Source organism: Prionailurus viverrinus, chromosome C2 (genome assembly GCF_022837055.1).
Source record: "Prionailurus viverrinus isolate Anna chromosome C2, UM_Priviv_1.0, whole genome shotgun sequence".
Taxonomy (NCBI): domain Eukaryota; kingdom Metazoa; phylum Chordata; class Mammalia; order Carnivora; family Felidae; genus Prionailurus; species Prionailurus viverrinus.
The window spans coordinates 11,382,000-11,401,183 of record NC_062569.1 but is presented as its reverse complement, the minus strand read 5'-3'; the positions used below and the strand labels follow the sequence as shown (position 1 = coordinate 11,401,183).

At 37.2% G+C, this 19,184-nt stretch overlaps 1 protein-coding gene across 1 annotated transcript in view; it reads left to right on the top strand.

Annotated features, from left to right (window-relative positions):
* The window catches only part of STT3B (STT3 oligosaccharyltransferase complex catalytic subunit B), a 107,439-nt gene extending 102,896 nt beyond the window's left edge, over positions 1–4,543 (top strand). Inside the window, exons 15-16 of the mRNA XM_047875276.1 lie at positions 389–601; positions 2,916–4,543. Coding sequence (XP_047731232.1) covers positions 389–601; positions 2,916–2,996 — 294 coding nt within the window. The 3' untranslated portion in view covers positions 2,997–4,543. The remainder of the gene's footprint in view (positions 1–388; positions 602–2,915) is intronic.
* The last annotated feature ends 14,641 nt before the right edge of the window (positions 4,544–19,184 follow it).

Sequence of the window (19,184 nt, the reverse complement as noted above, 5' to 3'; positions counted from 1 at the left end):
GTTCTTCCTATCTAGTTAGCAACATATGAGAAATGTTACAAGATACTACTCTGATTCTGTTTTCCTAGTTTAAATTTTTTTTTTCAACGTTTATTTATTTTTGGGACAGAGAGAGACAGAGCATGAACGGGGGAGGGGCAGAGAGAGAGGGAGACACAGGATCGGAAACAGGCTCCAGGCTCCGAGCCATCAGCCCAGAGCCTGACGCGGGGCTCGAACTCACGGACCGCGAGATCGTGACCTGGCTGAAGTCGGACGCTTAACCGATTGCGCCACCCAGGCGCCCCTGTTTTCCTAGTTTAAAGGGAGAGAGTTTCACTCATTAGAACACTTACATCTGAATGTTTTCTAATATGGTTAACATCCCATACTAATGTCACTTTTGCAGCTGGATTTTCGTACACCCCCAGGTTTTGATCGAACACGTAATGCTGAGATTGGAAACAAGGACATTAAATTCAAACATTTGGAGGAAGCCTTTACATCAGAACACTGGCTTGTGAGGATATATAAAGTGAAAGCACCTGATAACAGGGAGACACTAGACCACAAACCTCGAGTCACCAACATTTTCCCAAAACAGAAGTATTTGTCAAAGAAGGTGGGTGCCAAGGGAAGTCATTACTGAAAAACAATTACTAAAAATTCCTGGTAAATTTTAATTTGCTAGATCTCTGTAGACTATGGCTTATCTACAAAGTAAGTATCAGGCTAGCCTCCTAAGGCCATTCCTTTCAAACCGAGCACTTGAGATATCTCAAGCAGCAGCCTTTTTTGGATAGCATAGTGGTTATTAGTAAACTGAGGTGAGGTTTTCCAGAGGCATTCTGGCTTTTAGTTTGGGTGATTCCAATTAGTAAGACTTATTTGAAAGTAAGATAGGTCTGTGGCCATCACTTTCTAAGCTTTTATGAAAGTAAAAATGCCAAATACCCAAGTACAGTTGCAATTGGTTTATCTTTTGGTCAAAGCTAATTTATATTGCATTTTCATGTTCCATTCTTAATATGTTGTTGTTCATTGACTAAAAACTAAGTTTGAATTGGTCAAGTGCTGAATTTTTGAAAAAATCATTTCTCTTAAGATAATTATTTTTAAATGTAATGATCATGACAAAATTGTAGACAGGAATTATGATGAGACTATTATAGTCGCTTTGTAAGCAATATTTAGTAAGATATGAAGTATTTTATTGAAGGTCATTATTGCTCACTTAAGCCAAATAGATCTAATCTTAGCTCTAAAAGGCACTAAAAATGACTATTTACATAGGTTGCTCTCTATGGGAGATGGGAAATAATGAGCCGGTCAAGTAAAATATTAAGGTTGCATTTTACGGGACTACGCTTATAATAGTAATTATTGGACCCATTTCAGTCGTAAGTCTTGAGAGATGCTTAGGTTCAGTTTACATTGTTCAGAATTTTTTTTTAAATCATTAAAACAATTGCCTTTCCCTTTGCATTACTTAAAATGTATTCAAAGTCGATTATTTCAGTGTGTGCTATGAAAGTGCTGAATATTAGCTGTATGATATATAAATAAGAGCTTTTTAAATTAGTACTTTCTGTCAGATATAGATCACTATATCTAGACTGATATATTTAAATGTGGAGCTGACATGCAATGTGTTAGTCATATCACATTCACTTAACAGTCTTTTTGTACATCACATGACAAATGATCTGGTTTTTTATAGTCATGTGGCAGGAGAAACTGGTGAGTCACATCAGTGCAGAAGTCAAAGCAAATGGTGCTAGTCTCAAGGCAGTTACTCCCGAGACCTCTAAGCCCAGTTGAGGCCTACCCTTTCTGAGAAACAAGGCCACTGAAATTGCTGTCTGGCTGATGATAGTGGGTTTTCTGAATCTGACCTTCCTTCTCTTCCCGTCATTTCCCCCAAATCAGCAAGTGAATGGATCAGTAAAAATTGTCTGCCTTGTGTGCCCAAAACATATATTCTAGTAGCCAACAACATGGATTTTGAAGTTTGGGTTGCCATGGCTTTATGTTCTGTTTTATACTGCACTAGAGGAATATTTGCTTTCCTCTCTTAAGTCTCCAGCCTCTTCTAACCCAGTGCTTTAAATCACCTGTTTGAAAAAATTAGCACTTTTTTTCAGGATCAGTGGAGATAGGTCAGAGTGGAGACCCATGTGTCTTTATGATTTATCTTCTAAATTTTTTGCAATAAGTTCTACCGCCACATTTGTGTAGCGATTTGTTTCTTACACCAGAAAACATCTGTTGAAAGTATTTTAGTGGGATCCTGAGGTGTTTAGAAAAATGTTATTTTTTAAAGATCTGTGAAACTCAGGGAATGTTACAGCTTTTTTTTCCCCTTGGTGTTTGGTTTTCACCTTTTAAATTATTTTTCTGCCTGAATTGGGAGGATGTGCCAAGTAATTCTATTTCTCTTTCATCTTTGTAGATAGGTACAATCGCTTTCATTGTACACATACCAAAACTAAGTTAATTTGATTTCTGACACACAGCTAATTCTTGGAGGCTACACCAGGAGTAGCATTAACACTTCCTGATTCCTTAGTCTAGTGTTATATTCTGTCATGCCTGGAAGTGTGAGTAATTCTTACAGCTAGGCATTTAGTGTGTTGGGAGGGGAGGGAGGGGCTCATTTACCTGGAGGTGAGGAATATATGCTGTGCATTTGAGGAATGCTCTGGGTAGTGCTTTCATCTGAAAGCTAGGAACCTAGTCCAACTTATCTTGGATCTCTCTGCATCCTTAGCATAGAACTGTTATTAGTGTTCATCGATTGTTCAAGGAGGCAGCCAAGAGAAGAACTCTTAAGGGCTTATTAAGACAGTCTTTGTCACAGTGCTGTCAACCATGTGTGTATATATTATGCTGGGAGAAACCTGCACTAATACCACATGTTCTGTTTTCTTTTTTAGACTACGAAAAGGAAGCGTGGCTACATTAAAAATAAACTAGTTTTTAAGAAAGGCAAGAAACTATCTAAGAAGACTGTTTAAATGCACTGTTTGGGTTCCTAACTTGAAGCAGTTGTCCTTGTGAGAACCGGTCTTTGCCTTTAGCTCATGTCATGTTTCACAACGGAGGGTACAGAACCATCACTGGTCCAGATTAATGTACAAAATTTTCTGGCAATGCCTGATTTAAAAACTAAAATTGGCCTATTGAGAACAGCTATTTTCTATTTGTAATGTGAAGCAAGACAGAGCACTGCTGTAAATGTCTAACAGCAGGTTTTTTTTATTGGTACATATTATCCTTCAAATCTGAGAATTTGGACTAATTGCACCAAAGAACCCTCTAATTTGGTCCCTGGCACATGCATACTTGTCAATGTTTTTATTTTTTACGAGACCTACATTTTCTCTGAATTACCCAAATAGCAATATGTAAAATACAAATGACAAAATGTGATGTGATTCTCTTGAACCAGTAAACTAGTACAGGTCTGAGAAAGAGGTATTAGAAAAGTAATTATACTTCCTTGAACTATATTTATTTTCATGTTTCTCCAGTGCAAAGAATGTTTCATCAAATGTACATTTTCTGTTGCTTACTATTTGCTCTAAGAAGCTGCTGTTTCAAAGATGGACCTCTGAGTAACTAATTGATGCAAATAGTTTTTTATGTTGACACATTATTGCTGCTGTTAGCAGTTGTTTTCACCAGGTACTTACAGAGCAGATCTCATGCATTGTTCATTCAAGGGCTAGATTTATATCCTTCGGAAGGCATGGCAACCGCACAGGAGGTTTCCTACCGGGATCGGGTTTGGTATCACTGAGATGAGCACTATGTTTACATGCAAAAGATTAAGGGGGAAAAAACCCTTAAAGGGGACAGGTATCCAGAGTTCCTTTTCTGTGACTCTTCAAAATGACAAAGGATTTGTAAACTTTGCCTGGATTTGTCTTATTTTCTAATAGTTTCACCTTTCACAATGATTTTATCTTCTCCATGTTTTTTTTTTTTTTTAATTCCTGAAGCATTTGATGAAACACTCTTTAATGCTATATGCATTTTCTTACTTTTATTAAAAATGTGACAATTGTCAAAAAATGCACTAAAGTATAAATGGAGATTGAACATGTTCATTTTCCAGCTTATAGGCAACTTTATATAGACTTGAAAATTTTCTCCAGTTGTTTAGTAAAAGTGAAAGAGAAAGGGTTTTTCCTGCCACAGGATATAACTTTTTTTTATATAAACAAGCATAACTTACCACTGCTTTTGGTGGAAAAGTGCAGAATAGTATGTACCTTTTATGAAGAAAAGTGTAATTTACAATATTCAGTGAGAATGTTACTGCTGATTTTCTTTTCCAAAGTGTAGAATATACTTTGATTTATAGAATTCATTTTTGACCCAGATGATGGTTCTTTTACAGACCAATAAAATGGCTGAACATTTTCACAAAGTGTAACTAAATCTGGATTTCTGATACCTTGTCATTTGGGGGATTTTATTTTACTTTGTTGCTTTAAAATTCAATGCAGAGAAGTTGTTGACTGTAGGGGAAATAAAGTTAATTCAAATTTTGTGTTAAGTGTTGTCTTTTACAAAAATTTTCTTTTTGAAAGGAGTTACAGAGTACCGAACATGTAATTCCTTCCTTGTTCACTTTTACAAAGGTTTCAGAGAATATGCGTACAGTAGTCCTCCCTCCTTGTTTGTGGTTTTGCTTTCCTCAGTTTGTTGCCCGAGGCCAACTGTGATCCAGAAGCAGATGATCCTCCTTATGATGCGTCTTCAGAAGGTCACTAGTAGCCTAACATGCCTCACAATACCTGCGTCATTCACCTCACTTCATCTCACGTAGGTATTTTATTCTCTCACATCAGCACAAGAAGGGTGAGTACGGTACAATAAGATGTTTGGAGAGGGGGAGAGAGAGAGAGAGAGAGACCACATTCACATAAATTTTTATTACGTAATTTATAATTTTGTTGATAATCGCTGTGCCTAATTTATAAACGAAACTTCATTATAGGTATGTATGTGTAGGAGAAAACAATTATAGAGGGTCGGGTACCGTCCGCATGGTTAGGCATCCACTGGGGGTCTTGGAACGTATTCCCCCACAGATGGTGGGGGAGGGCGTTGTAGAAAAAAAAGTCCTAGATTAGTTGGGTCTAGACCTACTGTTTTATTTTTCCTTCTTTCTGCTTCAGAATTCAAATCAGATTTTGACTTTTTACGAGTGAAGGGGGGAACATACCTAGCCAAGTAGGAACTTCATCTCCATTTAAAGGAGTCTAGATCTTACTTACACAGTCTTCATTGTAGAATTTTCTCAGTAAGAGCAAGAATGATGATCTTCCACCCGTCTCACTTTTAGGGAACACAGTTTTGGCTCAGTGGTTCAGTAAAACACCATACTGTAACCCCATTTGTGGTTTTATTACAGCACTAAGTGAAATTATAGTAGTTTAAATACATTGGAATATTCGGTAATTGGCTCAAAACAGTCTTTAGATCTCTGAATTCATGTGTGATCACTAACACCAGATATCACAGAGGGAGGTATTAAAGATCATAGCCTTGAAGTTTTAGGCCATAAAACAGTTTTTGTTCCACATTTTAGAATCGAACAAAGCTGAGTGCTTTCGGGTATAAATAAGGCAGTGGGGCAGCAAATCCAAAGATAAAAATTCAGTTTTCAGACATAACATTATTACCTACCCAAGTGTGCATTTGTAGTTTTACTTCATTTGAGTCCCTAAGCCATGAGCCAGAGGCCAGAGGACCAGAGAGTATAAAAGCATCTTCCAGAGCATTACTGCTTTCCTATCTTACGGGACCATAAGACGAAAGATGCCTTTTTTTGTTTATTTGTGGCAAAAAAACCCTAAATTTACCATCTTACATCTTTACATTTTTTTTTTTTTAATTTTTTTTTTCAACGTTTATTTATTTTTGGGACAGAGAGACACAGAGCATGAACGGGGGAGGGGCAGAGAGAGAGGGAGACACAGAATCGGAAACAGGCTCCAGGCTCTGAGCCATCAGCCCAGAGCCCGATGCGGGGCTCGAACTCCCGGACCGCGAGATCGTGACCTGGCTGAAGTCGGACGCTTAACCGACTGCGCCACCCAGGCGCCCCATGTACATTTTTAAATGTACAGTTCAGTACTTTGAGTACATTGTTGTGCAACCACTCTCCAGAATTGTCTTCATCTTGCTGGAACTGCTGCTCCTTGATGTGGGTTTTGTCAGACATCCACCTTGTGGCGTGTAATCCTCAATTAAGGTAGGTGGAGTAGTGGATACATGGAGAGCTCAACAGTAGCCTGCAATTGAGATGGTAGGAAACAGAGCATCCCTAAAGAAATCTGTCAAAGTTTCTTGTAAAGTAAATTTTTTTGTAATGGTGAAATGTAACAGAGAAGAACACGAAACTGTATACTTTAGTGAATTACCACAGAACAAGCAACTCTGTAACTACAACCCAGGTCAAGAGAACAGAACGATGCCAGAACTCCAGAGCAGAAGTTTCCTCATGCCCTTACCCAGACACTGGCCTGTCCCACTTAGCCTCCAAAAGGTAAACACTCTCCTAGCTTTCACAGTAATTACTGATTTCTGGTTCTAATACTTCGGTATTTCTCAAACTGCACCTACAGTTTGAACAATGTAGATGGAATCAGAGTTTTTTTTTATATTCGTCTTTTCCTCAGTTTGTATGAAATTTATCCAGAATTTGCATGCATGCAACTGCATTGCTTTCATTGACAAAATAGTATTGTGTGTGTGTCCATTCCTTTACCTTCACACCACCTCACATCTTATTGGTGGGTATTTATGTTGTTTCCAACTTAAGGAGATTATAAATAATGCTATAGGAATGAAATATCCTTTTACATCTTTCTTAGACCTTCCATACATACATATTTGGTGACTATTTACCTAATGAAGTAGAATTGCTAAAGAGGATATGAAAATTCTTGTAATTCTTACATCCTAATCCGTCAGTCTTTTTAATTCTCCCTTTCTGGTGGATGAATAACGGTTTCTCATTTTGTCTAATTTGCCTCTGTAAGAGGAGGTTGGCCATTTGGAAATCTTTTTATGTAGGTTTTGGTTCTAGTCCATTTTTCTCTTGGTTTTTCTTCTAATGTAGTATTAGTAGTAGTTCTTTATATATCTTGTATATAGGCCCTTCATTTGTGTTGCAGACCACCTAGGAATTCATTATTTTAACGTAGTCTTATTTTTCAGTCTTTTGGGTGCCTGTAGCTTTCTATGCCCTGTTTAAAAAATCTTCTGAGATAGTCTCTTGTGTTCTTTTCCAGAAAGTTTGTTTTATATTTAGCTTTGTAGTCTGTCTGGAATTCATTTGTCACGTACAGTGTGGATTGTTTTGAGATGCTTTTTGTTTTGCATACGTACACCTAGTTTTCTACCATTTATTGGGGAAAAACATCCTTTTCCCACACCTCTGCAGTACTCCTATGCAGTAAGTCAGGTGTCCATTTGAGTCTGTTTCCGGACTCTACGTTATATTAGAGTTCTTAACCTTTCTTTGTTTGTTGTCTTAACGTAGCCTTAAGATCATGAAGATACAGTAAAGCAAGTCCCTCTCCCTTCTCAACCTTGTTCTTTAATCTTCTCTTAGCTGTTTATGGCCTTTTGCTTTTTTATATAAATTTTGGAACCAGGTTGTTAAGTAACACCAAAAACAGAAAATAAATGAAGGGAGGGAGGGAGGGGAGGGGAAGGAAGGAAGGAAGGAAGGAAAGGAAAGAAAAAGAAACCTTGTCAGGCTTTTGATTGGGCATTGAAACTGTAGAATAGTTTGGAGAAAATAAACAGCTTTAAAATACTGCATTCTTCTATGAACATGGGCTATTTATTTAGGTCTGGGTCATCTTTAATTTCTGTTTTACATAAGTTTTTAAATAGGCCTTGTATATTTCGTAAGTTTATTACAATGTATATTTTTGATGTCAGAAAACTTTTTCAGTTGTCAGCATATGAAAAATTTGGTTTTATATGTTGAAACTGTACTCAACAACCTGTTAAATGTATTGTTTATTATAAATGTGCTGTCATAGTTGAGGAATAATGGCAGTTTTCTCTCTCCCTTTCTGGTGGTTACATATTTTCTTATTCTGCACTGGTTAGGATATCCAGTACAGTACTGCATAGAAAAGGTAACATTGGTGTCTTTCCCCCAGTCTCACATGGGAAGTTATTGATACTCCTCCACATGCTTGCTGAGTTTTTACCATGAATGAGTTTTATCAAGTGGATTTTTTTTCTTCACTTACTGTGATGATTCTGATTTTTTTCCTTTATTCTTTTAATATAGTGAATTAGAGACTTTTTGCTCAGTGTTAAACTAAATTTACATGCTTGAAATAATGAACAGTGTTTGATGGAATTTGCTGGTAAAACCATTTGGGCCTAGACTTTGCTTTGTGCAAAGGTTTTTAATTACAGATTTATTTTACAGACCTAGCAATATTTGCTGTTATACTTCCTTAAGTCCGTTTTGTTCAGTTGTGGTTCACAAGGAATTTGCCCATTTCATCTAAATTTTCAAATAGATTAATGTAAAACTGTTGCTCATATCACTTTTTTTTTAATGTTCCTAACATTGATTTTCTTTGTCTTGTATCCTTAATGGGTGTCTGTCTCTTCTCTTCCTCATTACCTTGCTCATTTTCTTCAGCAGTTTTCAGTCAATTTTGTTAGCTTTTTTTTTTCCCCTTTCAAAGAGACGGATTTATGGCTTTGCTGACATTTTCTACAGTATGTTTATTTCATTAATTTGTGTCATTTTTTTTCTCTTTCCTTGGACAGGAGGTGTTCTTCTAATGTGTTGATTTCTTTTCCTAATAATAGGAATTTAATTCCTAATATAGGGATACATTTACTCCAAATATAGCTTAAGTTCCATTCTCACAAGTTTTGATTTGAACTGTCATTCAGTTTAATGTATAATTTCCGTTGCACTTTCTTTGAACGATGGGTTAGATACACATTTCTTGATGTTCAAATGTAATTTGCTATTATCCTTTTATTATCAGTTTCTACCTTAATTACATTGTAGTCAGATACTCTGACTTTAACCCTTTGAAAGTGGTTGAAATTTGCTCTGTAGTCCAACATATGGTCAACGTGTGTGTGTGTGTGTGTGTACATATATCTGAAACTTATTTGCTGAGGATGACTTGTTAAAATTGTAGGCTTTTGGGGCGCCTGGGTGGCTCAGTTGGCTAAGCGTCCGACTCCTTGGTTTCAGCTCAGGTCATGATCTCACAGTCCATGGGTTCAAGCCCCACATTGAGCTCTGCCCCAACAGTGCAGATCCTGCTTGGGATTCTGTCTCCCTCTCTCTGCCCTGCCCCCCCCCCCCCACTCTCTTAAATAAGTGAAAACATTTTTTTAAATTGTAGGCTACTAACAGATTTGCCTAATAGTCATCGAACTGTCAATTTTTTGTTTTGAACCCATATTACTAGATGTTAAATACAACTGGAACTTTTACTGGTATATTGAACCTTCAGTTTTTTGCAAAGATCACATTTTCAGTAACACTTCTTGTTAAAAGCCTATTTTGTCTGATTAATAATAGTGTTGTATCAGCTTTCTTAAGATGTTTGCATCATGTGTCTTTTTCATCCTAATGTATCCTAGTTTGGATTGGCTGACCTTGTTGGTTTTCAGCAGCTACTTTTAAAGTTCTGTGGGGGGCCTGACTGGCCCAGTCAGTTGAGCCTCTGACTTCAGCTCAGGTCATGAGCTCACAGCTTGTGAGTTCGAGCCCCTCTGGCAGCTCAGAGCCTGGAGCCTGCTTCAGATTCTGTCTCCCATCTCTCTCTGCCCCTCCCCCACTTATGTGCCGTCTCTCTCTCACAAAAATATTTTTTAAGTTCTCAGTCACCTCTTTAAATATTGCTTCTCCCCCATTCTCTTTATTCACCTTCTGAGACTCAAACCCTCTTTATGTGGCTCACACTCTCTTCCTGCTTCTCCATTCTGTGTATTTTCTCCTTACATTCTCTCCTCACTTATGGCTATGATTTGATGCTAAACTCGTTCATTGATTTCATTTCACTTAATTTTTCAATTCTAGAATTTATCCCGTCTGTTATATTTCTTTTTATGGTTTACAGCTGACCCATTGACATTTTCAAACTCCTGTAGTGCCATAGTTCTTTTCAGCTGTCACTAATAAATCCACTGTCCATGAGCTCTGTGGGTCTTGTTTCTCTTGTGTGTGGGATTTTTTTCCCTGCCAGTTGTTCATGTGATCTCAATTTCCTAATGTGCAGGGGTTATGTGTTCTAGACATATGTAAGAAATTGTATGAGGAAGTTCAGGCATAGGAACTTTTCCTTTCTGTAGAGGATTTTGTTTCTTCTAGCTGCCTAGGAAACTAGCAAGCCAGAATCACCTTAATCCAATTTAAGGGATGATACACAAAGCTAGCCTGCTACCCCTGGGTAGGGCCAGCTCATTATTCCTAGACTGAAACTCTTCAAGGATTCCACCCATGCAGATTCAATATCCACATTTATCCTCCTAGTTCTACAAACTTACTGAAATTGCTGTTTGGTCTCCCAATTTCCAGGTGAAAATGCCCTAAATACCAAGATTCTCGCTCAGGATTTCCATCTTCTAGAGCTGATGATACCATCTTGGTTCTATGAAGTCTTAAAGTAGGTGTTATTTCTTGTCTAGTTTTTCTACTTGACCTTACCCAGGGAATTGGCTCAAACTTCTAATCCACCACTGTGACAAGCAGAAATATTTTATTTACTTAGAAAATTAGGGAATTTTCTTGGAAAACTATTTTTAAATCTTAAAAAGAACCTGGAGGAATTTTGATTAGAATATCAAGTGTCTGCTTCTTTGAAATTGGCTTCAGTGAAAGCTGGAGATCAATTGGAACCACAGTGACTAAGTATGATAACAGTGCATTCTCTTATAACCTCAGCACACTATCTTAATCATTCAAACAAGCTAGACAGATAAAACATCATCTGTTCTTTGACAGAATTAGGTTAACATGGGTCAGAGCTCAGGTCTGTATCCTACTGAAGGAAATGCATATTTTTAAGATGTTTTTATGGCCCTATTGACAAAATAACTACACTAGCAAACATTATAGAAGGCAAGCCTACCTTCCATTTCTTATCTTTCAGCTAGATAGAATTAACTTTTAGGTCTGTAATCTGTTACATTTTGCATATGACCTGAGGTAGGAGTTCTTTTTTTTATTCACTTGAGTCTACACCATTTGTTTTACAAAAGAGTCATTTCTCCCAGTTAATTGGCACTTTTGTAGAAAACTGACCAAAAATGTGTCAGTCTACTTCTGAATTCTTTATTCTGTCCTGTTGATTTGTGTTTAGCCTCACAGCAGTACCACTGTCTTGAGTAACTTTTCAGTAAGTCTTGAAATCAGGTAATGTGAGTCCTACACTTCAGTGGGCTTTATTTACCCTGGGACCACAAGAACATACTGGGTATTTTGGGCAAATGAGTTATGTTTCATCACCTAACCTGCAATGGACATAGCTAGAATATGTAAGTAACAAAAGAATTCGACTAATTCTTAAGACTAGAAGAAATCCAAATGGCAATATATGAAAAGGAATGTACTATCAGGCTAGCTAAAATGTGTAAAGTAAGTGTCAGGATGTATAAAAACAGTGTCCTATGTGCTGGTAGGAGCTTAAAATTGTTAAAAACCACTCTGAAGACACACATTGCCCAAGTCCCAGTAATTCTCCTCCTAACTCTGTCAAAAACAGTTTAAATCAATAGCAGTATGTTCATGTAATGGAATAGTATGCAATGGAAAAGACTGAACTGCATTTATAAAGAATAGTATCTTACAATGATTTTAAAAGACTTGTCTTGAAATTTTTTTAATGTTTAAGAGAGCATGTGAGCAGGGGAGGGGCAGAGATTGAGAGACCAAAGAACCTGAAGCAACTCTGCACTGTAAGTGCAAAGCTCGATGTGGGTGAACCGTGAGATCACGACCTTAGCTGAAGTCAGATACAACCTACTTAGCCACCCAGGCACCCCAGAAGACTTTATTCTTTAAAAGGATTACATAATATTTCATTTATACACAGTGAAAACTAATACATAGTATTTAGGAACATATAGTGTTAAAGCTCAAAGGCAATGCAGGATGTGATTACCCACAAAGTTGGAATGGTCACCTTTGTGGAAGTGGTGGGGGACAATATGGGTGCTTTGATTACAGATGGGTAAGTAGAGTGGTTCTGGAGTGATGATCATGTTCTGTTTCTTGCATTGGATTGTTAAGCCTGACTGCTTTAAAATAATTCATTACACGATACATTTGATTTTTGCATGGTGATTGTGTTACATACCATGTACAAAGAAAATGAGAACAAGGTTGCAGACTAGGAAGCTCCGGGCCCTCATTCCTACATGGAAACAAAAAACTTGATAGGGCTTCCAGAAAATAGGCACTGGTACAGCAACTGAACAAATGCCCAATCAAGACAAGGTCGCTTTCAAAGTTTCCTGATGTTTTTATTCACCCTTTCTCGAACCCCTCCACAGTGTGGCATGGTGAGGAGAAAGCTTCCAGCTCGCAGTGATCCTTCTCAAATAGGGAACAGGGCAGAGCTTATTTGCAACATTCCAATGTGTCTATGGCTGCCTAAAGTACTGGTCTCCTTTTCTTCTAACTTGGCTCAGGGAAAAGTGGTATAACGTAGATCAAAGGCTGGGGAAAGCTGCAGAAAGAGGAAGGCACCGCTCATAAAAGCTGCAGGGATGCCGCAGACCCGATGATGACGGGGCAAGAAATTATGGACACAGGAATGAGAACATGTAAGGTCCTGAGAAGCAGGGAGAAAACTAGAAAACTAAGACACATAAAAGGCGCATCTGAAGTGGGGATAAAAAACAATACACAGCCGCGGGGGAGACGTGCCCAGAGAAGACTTGAGAGCTCGGACACTGCAAGTTAGTGAAGGTCTTCCCTGGCACAGGGCCAGCATGGAAAGGCTGGAAGAGATGGTTATTTTTCCAGATGCCTCATTTTCAGCAAAAGATCACAAAGCATATAAAGAAACAGAAAAACATGGCCTACCTATTCAAAGGAAGAAAATAATGTGGCAAGAAACCTCCTTTATTTAACAAACGGGCATTAGACGTATTAAAGACTTCAAACTGTCATCAATATGCTAAAATACTAAACTGAAAACATGAACGAAATTAGTATCAACTAAGATAGGAATTATCTTTTTAGAAAACACCAAATTCTGTGGCTGAAAAACGAAAAGTTGCCTCGGGCTTAACAATACTTCAAGAGAAGAATCAGGAAAACCAGTCAACTCAAGTTATTTGGTCTCAGGAGAACAAAAAATTTTGGAAATCTGAAAAGCGCGTATGGGCCACCATTAAAAGGTTGAAGCTTCCCTCGTGGGAGCCCCAGAAGCAAAAGAGAGCTGCACCAAAATTTAAGAAATAGTGGCAGAAAACTTCCCAAATTTGAGGAGAGAGATGAAGGTACAAATTCAAGCAGCTCAGTGAACTCCCAAGTATGTTAACCCAAAGGAACCCACAGACCACACCAAAAGACACATTATAATCAAACTGTTGAAAGCAAAAAGAGCATTTTGAAAGTAGCAAGAGAACAGTGATTTGTAACATAAAAGCGACTGGATTATCAGTGGGTTTTTTAGCCGAAGCTTAGGAGGTCAGAAGCAGTAGTGCTGAATGAAAGTAACTAAACCAAGAAACATTGTCAACACTGTCCTTCAAGAATGAAGAAATTATGGGGCGCCTGGGTGGCGCAGTCGGTTAAGCGTCCGACTTCAGCCAGGTCACGATCTCGCGGTCTGTGAGTTCGAGCCCCGCGTCGGGCTCTGGGCTGGTGGCTCAGAGCCTGGAGCCTGTTTCCGATTCTGTGTCTCCCTCTCTCTCTGCCCCTCGCCCGTTCATGCTCTGTCTCTCTCTGTCCCCAAAATAAATAAACGTTGAAAAAAAAAATTAAAAAAAAAAAAAAAGAATGAAGAAATTACAAGATGTCCACATAACAAAAGCTGATGGAGTCCATTACCACTACATTTGCCCTCCAAGAAATGAAGTCTCTTAAGTAGAGACAGAAGGCCTTAATAACTCAAACATATACCAAAATACACAGGTAAACACAATATGAAAACCAGATTACAATTTTGGTTCTCTTCTAAAGGATTTAAAATGCATAAGAATAATTATAAATCCATGTTAATGGATATACATATAATACGTAATTTGTGAAATTAGTAACAGAAGGGTAAAACTGTAAAATAGAATTTTTTATGTGACAGAAGTTTGGTACTAATTTAAAATAGATTGTGGTTACCAGAGAGATTACAGAGAACATCTTAAAATTATAACAAAGAAAACTAGGGAACAAAAATAAAAGAAAATGAGAAGAAAAATGTAGCAATACAAAAAATTAAATACAAAGGAAGATAAATGAGAAACAGTGAAGCTGTTAAGATACAGAAAACATAACAAAATGGCAAAGTAAGTCCTTATCTATGATTACTTTAAATAGATGACATTCCCAATCAAAGGCAAATGCTGGCAGAATGAATTTTTAAAACCAGATCCAACTATATGCTGTCTGCAGGAGACTCACTTTAGATCTATGGACATATGCATTCAATGTGAAAGGATGGGAAAAACAGTTCATGCAAACAGAACAGGATTGGCTATAATATCTGACAAACTAAGTCAAAAATTTGCAAGACACAAGGATATCAAAAATTGATAAAATTAATTTGCTAATAAGATATAACATACAAAACATGCAAGCACCAAATATGAGAGTTCCAAAATATGTGAAGCAAACATTTACAGTATTGAAGGTAGAAATAGTCCTACAATAAGAGACTTCAGTACCCCACTATTAATAATAAAACAACTATGCCAGATCAGTAAAGAAATAAAGTCTTGAGCAACACTATTAGGCCAACTGGACCTAGCATACAGATCATTCTACACAATAAGAGCAGAAAATTCATTCTTCTCAAATGTGCATGGAACATTCTCCAAGACAGACCATGTGCAAGCTCATAAAACAAGTCAATACATTTTAAGACGAGCCATACAAAGTATCTTTTCCAGTCACAATGCAATGAAACTAGAAATCAGAAGGAAAACTGGGTAACTCTTAAATAGTGGGTCAAAGAAGAAATCACAAGAGAAATTAGAAATTTCATGTCTCAAGACATGGAAATAAAAACGCCAAAATGGGATGCTGTGAAAACAGTGCTAAAAGGAAATATATAAACTGTGCACACATTTGTAAAGATCAAATACCAACAATCCAACTTTGAGACTTAAGGAACTAACATAATAAAACTACTAAATCCACAACTAGCAGGAAGTATTAAAAGATTAGAGCAAAAATAAGAACAGAAAAATGAAATAAAAAATTGGTTGTTTGAGAAGATCAACAAAATTGAAGAACCATTAACAAGACTAAGAAAAAAATCAAATGAAAGTGGGGCCATTACAACCAATTTTGTAGAAGTAAAAGGATTATAAGAGAATACTATGAGCAAATGTACATCAATAAATTGTCTAACCTAGACGAATTATACATCAGTAAATTGGACAAATTCCTAGAAACATTACCTACCCAAGACTGAATCACAAAGAAACAAAATATGAAGAAGACCTATGTCCAGAGAGAGACTGGATCAGAAATTAAAAACCTCTTGTGAAAAGCCCAGGACCATACGACTTCACTGGTGAATTCTACCAAACATTTAAAGAATTAGCACCAATCCTCAAACTCTTCCAGAAAACTGAAGAGGGAACACTTTCTAACTCATTATAGGAGGCTAGCATCCTGATACCTAAGCTAGAAAAGGGTACTACAACAGAAAAATTATAGAATATCCCTTATGAACATTGATGCAAAAAATCCTCAGTAATTGCAAATTCAGTAACCTATTACTATCATGACAAAGTGGTGGGATCCTTCGAATGCAAGGATGGTTCAAAATATGAAATCAATATAATAAACCACATATTAACAGAACAAAGGGGGAAAACACATCTCAGTAAGACCCAGTAAGACCATTTGACAAAATTCAACAAACCTTTCATGATAAAAACACTCAACTAGGAATAGAAGGAAGCTATCTCAACATAGTAAAGGCCATATATGAAACCACAGCAAACATTACAATGAAAGATTGGAAAATTTTCCTCTTAAATATCAGGATACCAGCTTTGCCACTTCCATTTATGTATTGGGAGTTCTGTCCAGCGCTGTTAGGCAAGAAAAAATAAAAGTCATCCAAACTGGAAAGGAAGTAGTAAAATTGTTCACTAAAAAACATTTTATATCTGGAAAACTCTAAATAGGTTCTGCACAAAATTGTTAGAATAAATACAGCAAAACTGCAGGATGCAAAATCAACACATTAAAGTCTTGTCTAGGCATATTTCAGAGATGCTACAGTTTTAGCTCCAGACCACCGCAGCAAATATAAAGCAAATCAAATGAACATCCTGATTTCTCAGTACAGACGAAAGTTACACTATGCTGTAGTTTTACCAAGTGTAAAATAGCGTCGTGTCTAAAAAACAAGCCACGTACCTTAACTAAGAAGTACTTCTTGCTAAGGAAATGCTAACCATCTGAGCTTTCAGGAAGTACTAATTTATTTTGCTGGCAGAAGGTCTTGAAGATTGGAGTGGCTGTGGCAATTTAAGACAGTGAAGTTGGCTGCATCAATTCGTTCACGAACAATTTCTCTGTAGTATTTACTGCTGTTTGATTTTACCCATAGAACACTTCAAAATTGGGAGTCAATTCTTCTTAAGCCTTTCCATTGCTTTATCATCTAAGTTTATGTGATATTCTAAATCCTTTGTCATTTCAACAGTTTTCACAGCGTCTGCACTAGAAGTAGATTCTACCTCATGAAACCATCCACACGATTGTTTGCTCATCTGTAAGAAGCAGCTTTTCATCCATTAAATTTTTTTCATGAGATTGCAGCAATCCAGTCACATATTCAGGCCTCACTTCTAATTCTAGTTCTCTTGCTATTTCACCACATCTGCAGTTACTTCTACTGAAGTCTTGAACCCCTCAATATCATCCATTAGGATTGGAATCAACTTTCAAACTCCTGTTGGTGTTGATATTTTGACCTCTTCCTATGAATCATGGATGTTCTTAATGACGTCTAGAATGGTGAATGCTTTTCAAGAAGGTTTTCAATGTACTTTGCCCAGATCCATCAGAGGAATTGCTATCTGTAGCAGCTATAGCCTTACAAAATGTATTTCTCAAATAATGACTTCAAAATTAACATTACTCTTGATCTACGGGCTGCAGAACAGATGTTAGTAGGCATGAAAACATCTTGTACATCTCCATCAGAGCTCTTGGATAACTAGGTGTATTGTCAATGAGCAGTAATATTTTGGAAGGAATCTTTTTTTCTGAGCAGTTCTCAATGATGGGTTTCAAATATTCAGCAAACCATACTGTAAACAGATGTGTTGTCATCTAGGCTTTGTTGTTCCATTTCTAGAGAACAGGCAGAGTAGATGTAGCATAATTCTTAATGGCCCTAGGATTTTTAGAATGGTAAATAAGCATTAGTGTCAACTCAGGTCACCAGCTACATTAGCCCCTAACAAGGGTTTCATCCTGTCCTTTGAAGCTTTGAAGCCAGGCACTGACTTCTCTCCTCTAGCTTTCAAAGTCCTAGATGGCATCTTCTTCCAATAGAGAAGTCTGCTTCATCTACATTGAAATCTTTTGTTTAATGTAGGCACCTTCATTGTCTTAGCTCAGTCTTCTGGATAATTTGCTGCAGCTTCTACATCAGCACTTGCTGCTTCACCTTGCACTTTTACATTGTGGCCTTGGTTTCTTTTAACCTCATGAACCACTCTTTGCTAGCTTCAAGCTTTTCTTCTATAGCTTCCTCACCTCTCTCAGCCTTCCTAGAATTGAGGAGAGTTAGGGTCTTTCTCTGGATTAGGCTTAAGGGACATTGTGGCTGATTTGATCTTCTGCCCAGACCACTAACACTTTCTCCACATCAGCAACAAGGATTTATTATCATTTTTCTCTGGAGTAGCACTGTTACTTTCCTTCAAGAACTTTCCTTTGCATTCGTAATTTGGCTAACTGGCACAAAAGGCCTAGCTTTTTGGCCTATCTTGGTTTTCAATATGCCTTCCTCACTAAGCTTAATCGTTTCTAACTTCTGACTTAAAGTGAGAGATGTGTGACTCTTCCTTCCACTTGAACGCTCAGAGGCCATTGTGAGGTTATTAATTTCAACACTGTTCTGTCTCAGAATAAGGAGGTCCAACGAGAGAGAAGGAGATGGGAGGTGGGGACACAGATGGTTGGTGTAGCAATCAAAACACACCCAACATTTATCCATTAAGATTGTCACCTTACTGGGTGCAGTTCATGGCGCCCCCAAACAGTTACAATAGTAAGATCAAAGATCTTTCGTTACAGATCATAAGTATAATAATGAAAAATTAAAACATTGCCAAGAATTACCAAAATGTGATACAGAGACACAAAGTGAGCAAATGCTATTGGAAAACTGGTGCTGAAAACCCTACCTTAAGCAAGTCTGCCATAAACCTTCAGCTATAAAAAATACTGTATCTGTAAAGCACAATAAAGCTAAATGTAATAAAATAAAAACTGAAAACTACAAAACATCTCTGAAAGAAATGGAAGATGAAATAAGTAAATAGATCAACAGGGTTAAATGGATTGAAAAACGAGATTTGTCAATACTATGCAAAGTAATCTACAGAGTCAATGCAATGCCTATCAAAATTCCAGTGATGCTTTTAACAAATATAGGAAATTCCATCTATAAATTAACATATATAGCTGTTACTCTATAAATTAACATATGTAGGAAACTTCCTATGGAATCTCAAGGGACCCCAAGTAGCCAAAATAATCTAGAAAAAGAAAAATATTGAAAGTCTCACTTCCTGTTTGCAAAATTTACTTCCTTCCAAATTTACTACAAAGACAATACAAAGATACTACAAAGATACACTACTTCAAAACAGTGTGATACTGGCATAAATACAGATGTAGACTAAGGTAACAGAATGAAGAGCTCAAAACTGAAACAGGAAGAAATAGAGAATTTGGACAGACCCGTAACCAGTAAAGAAATAGA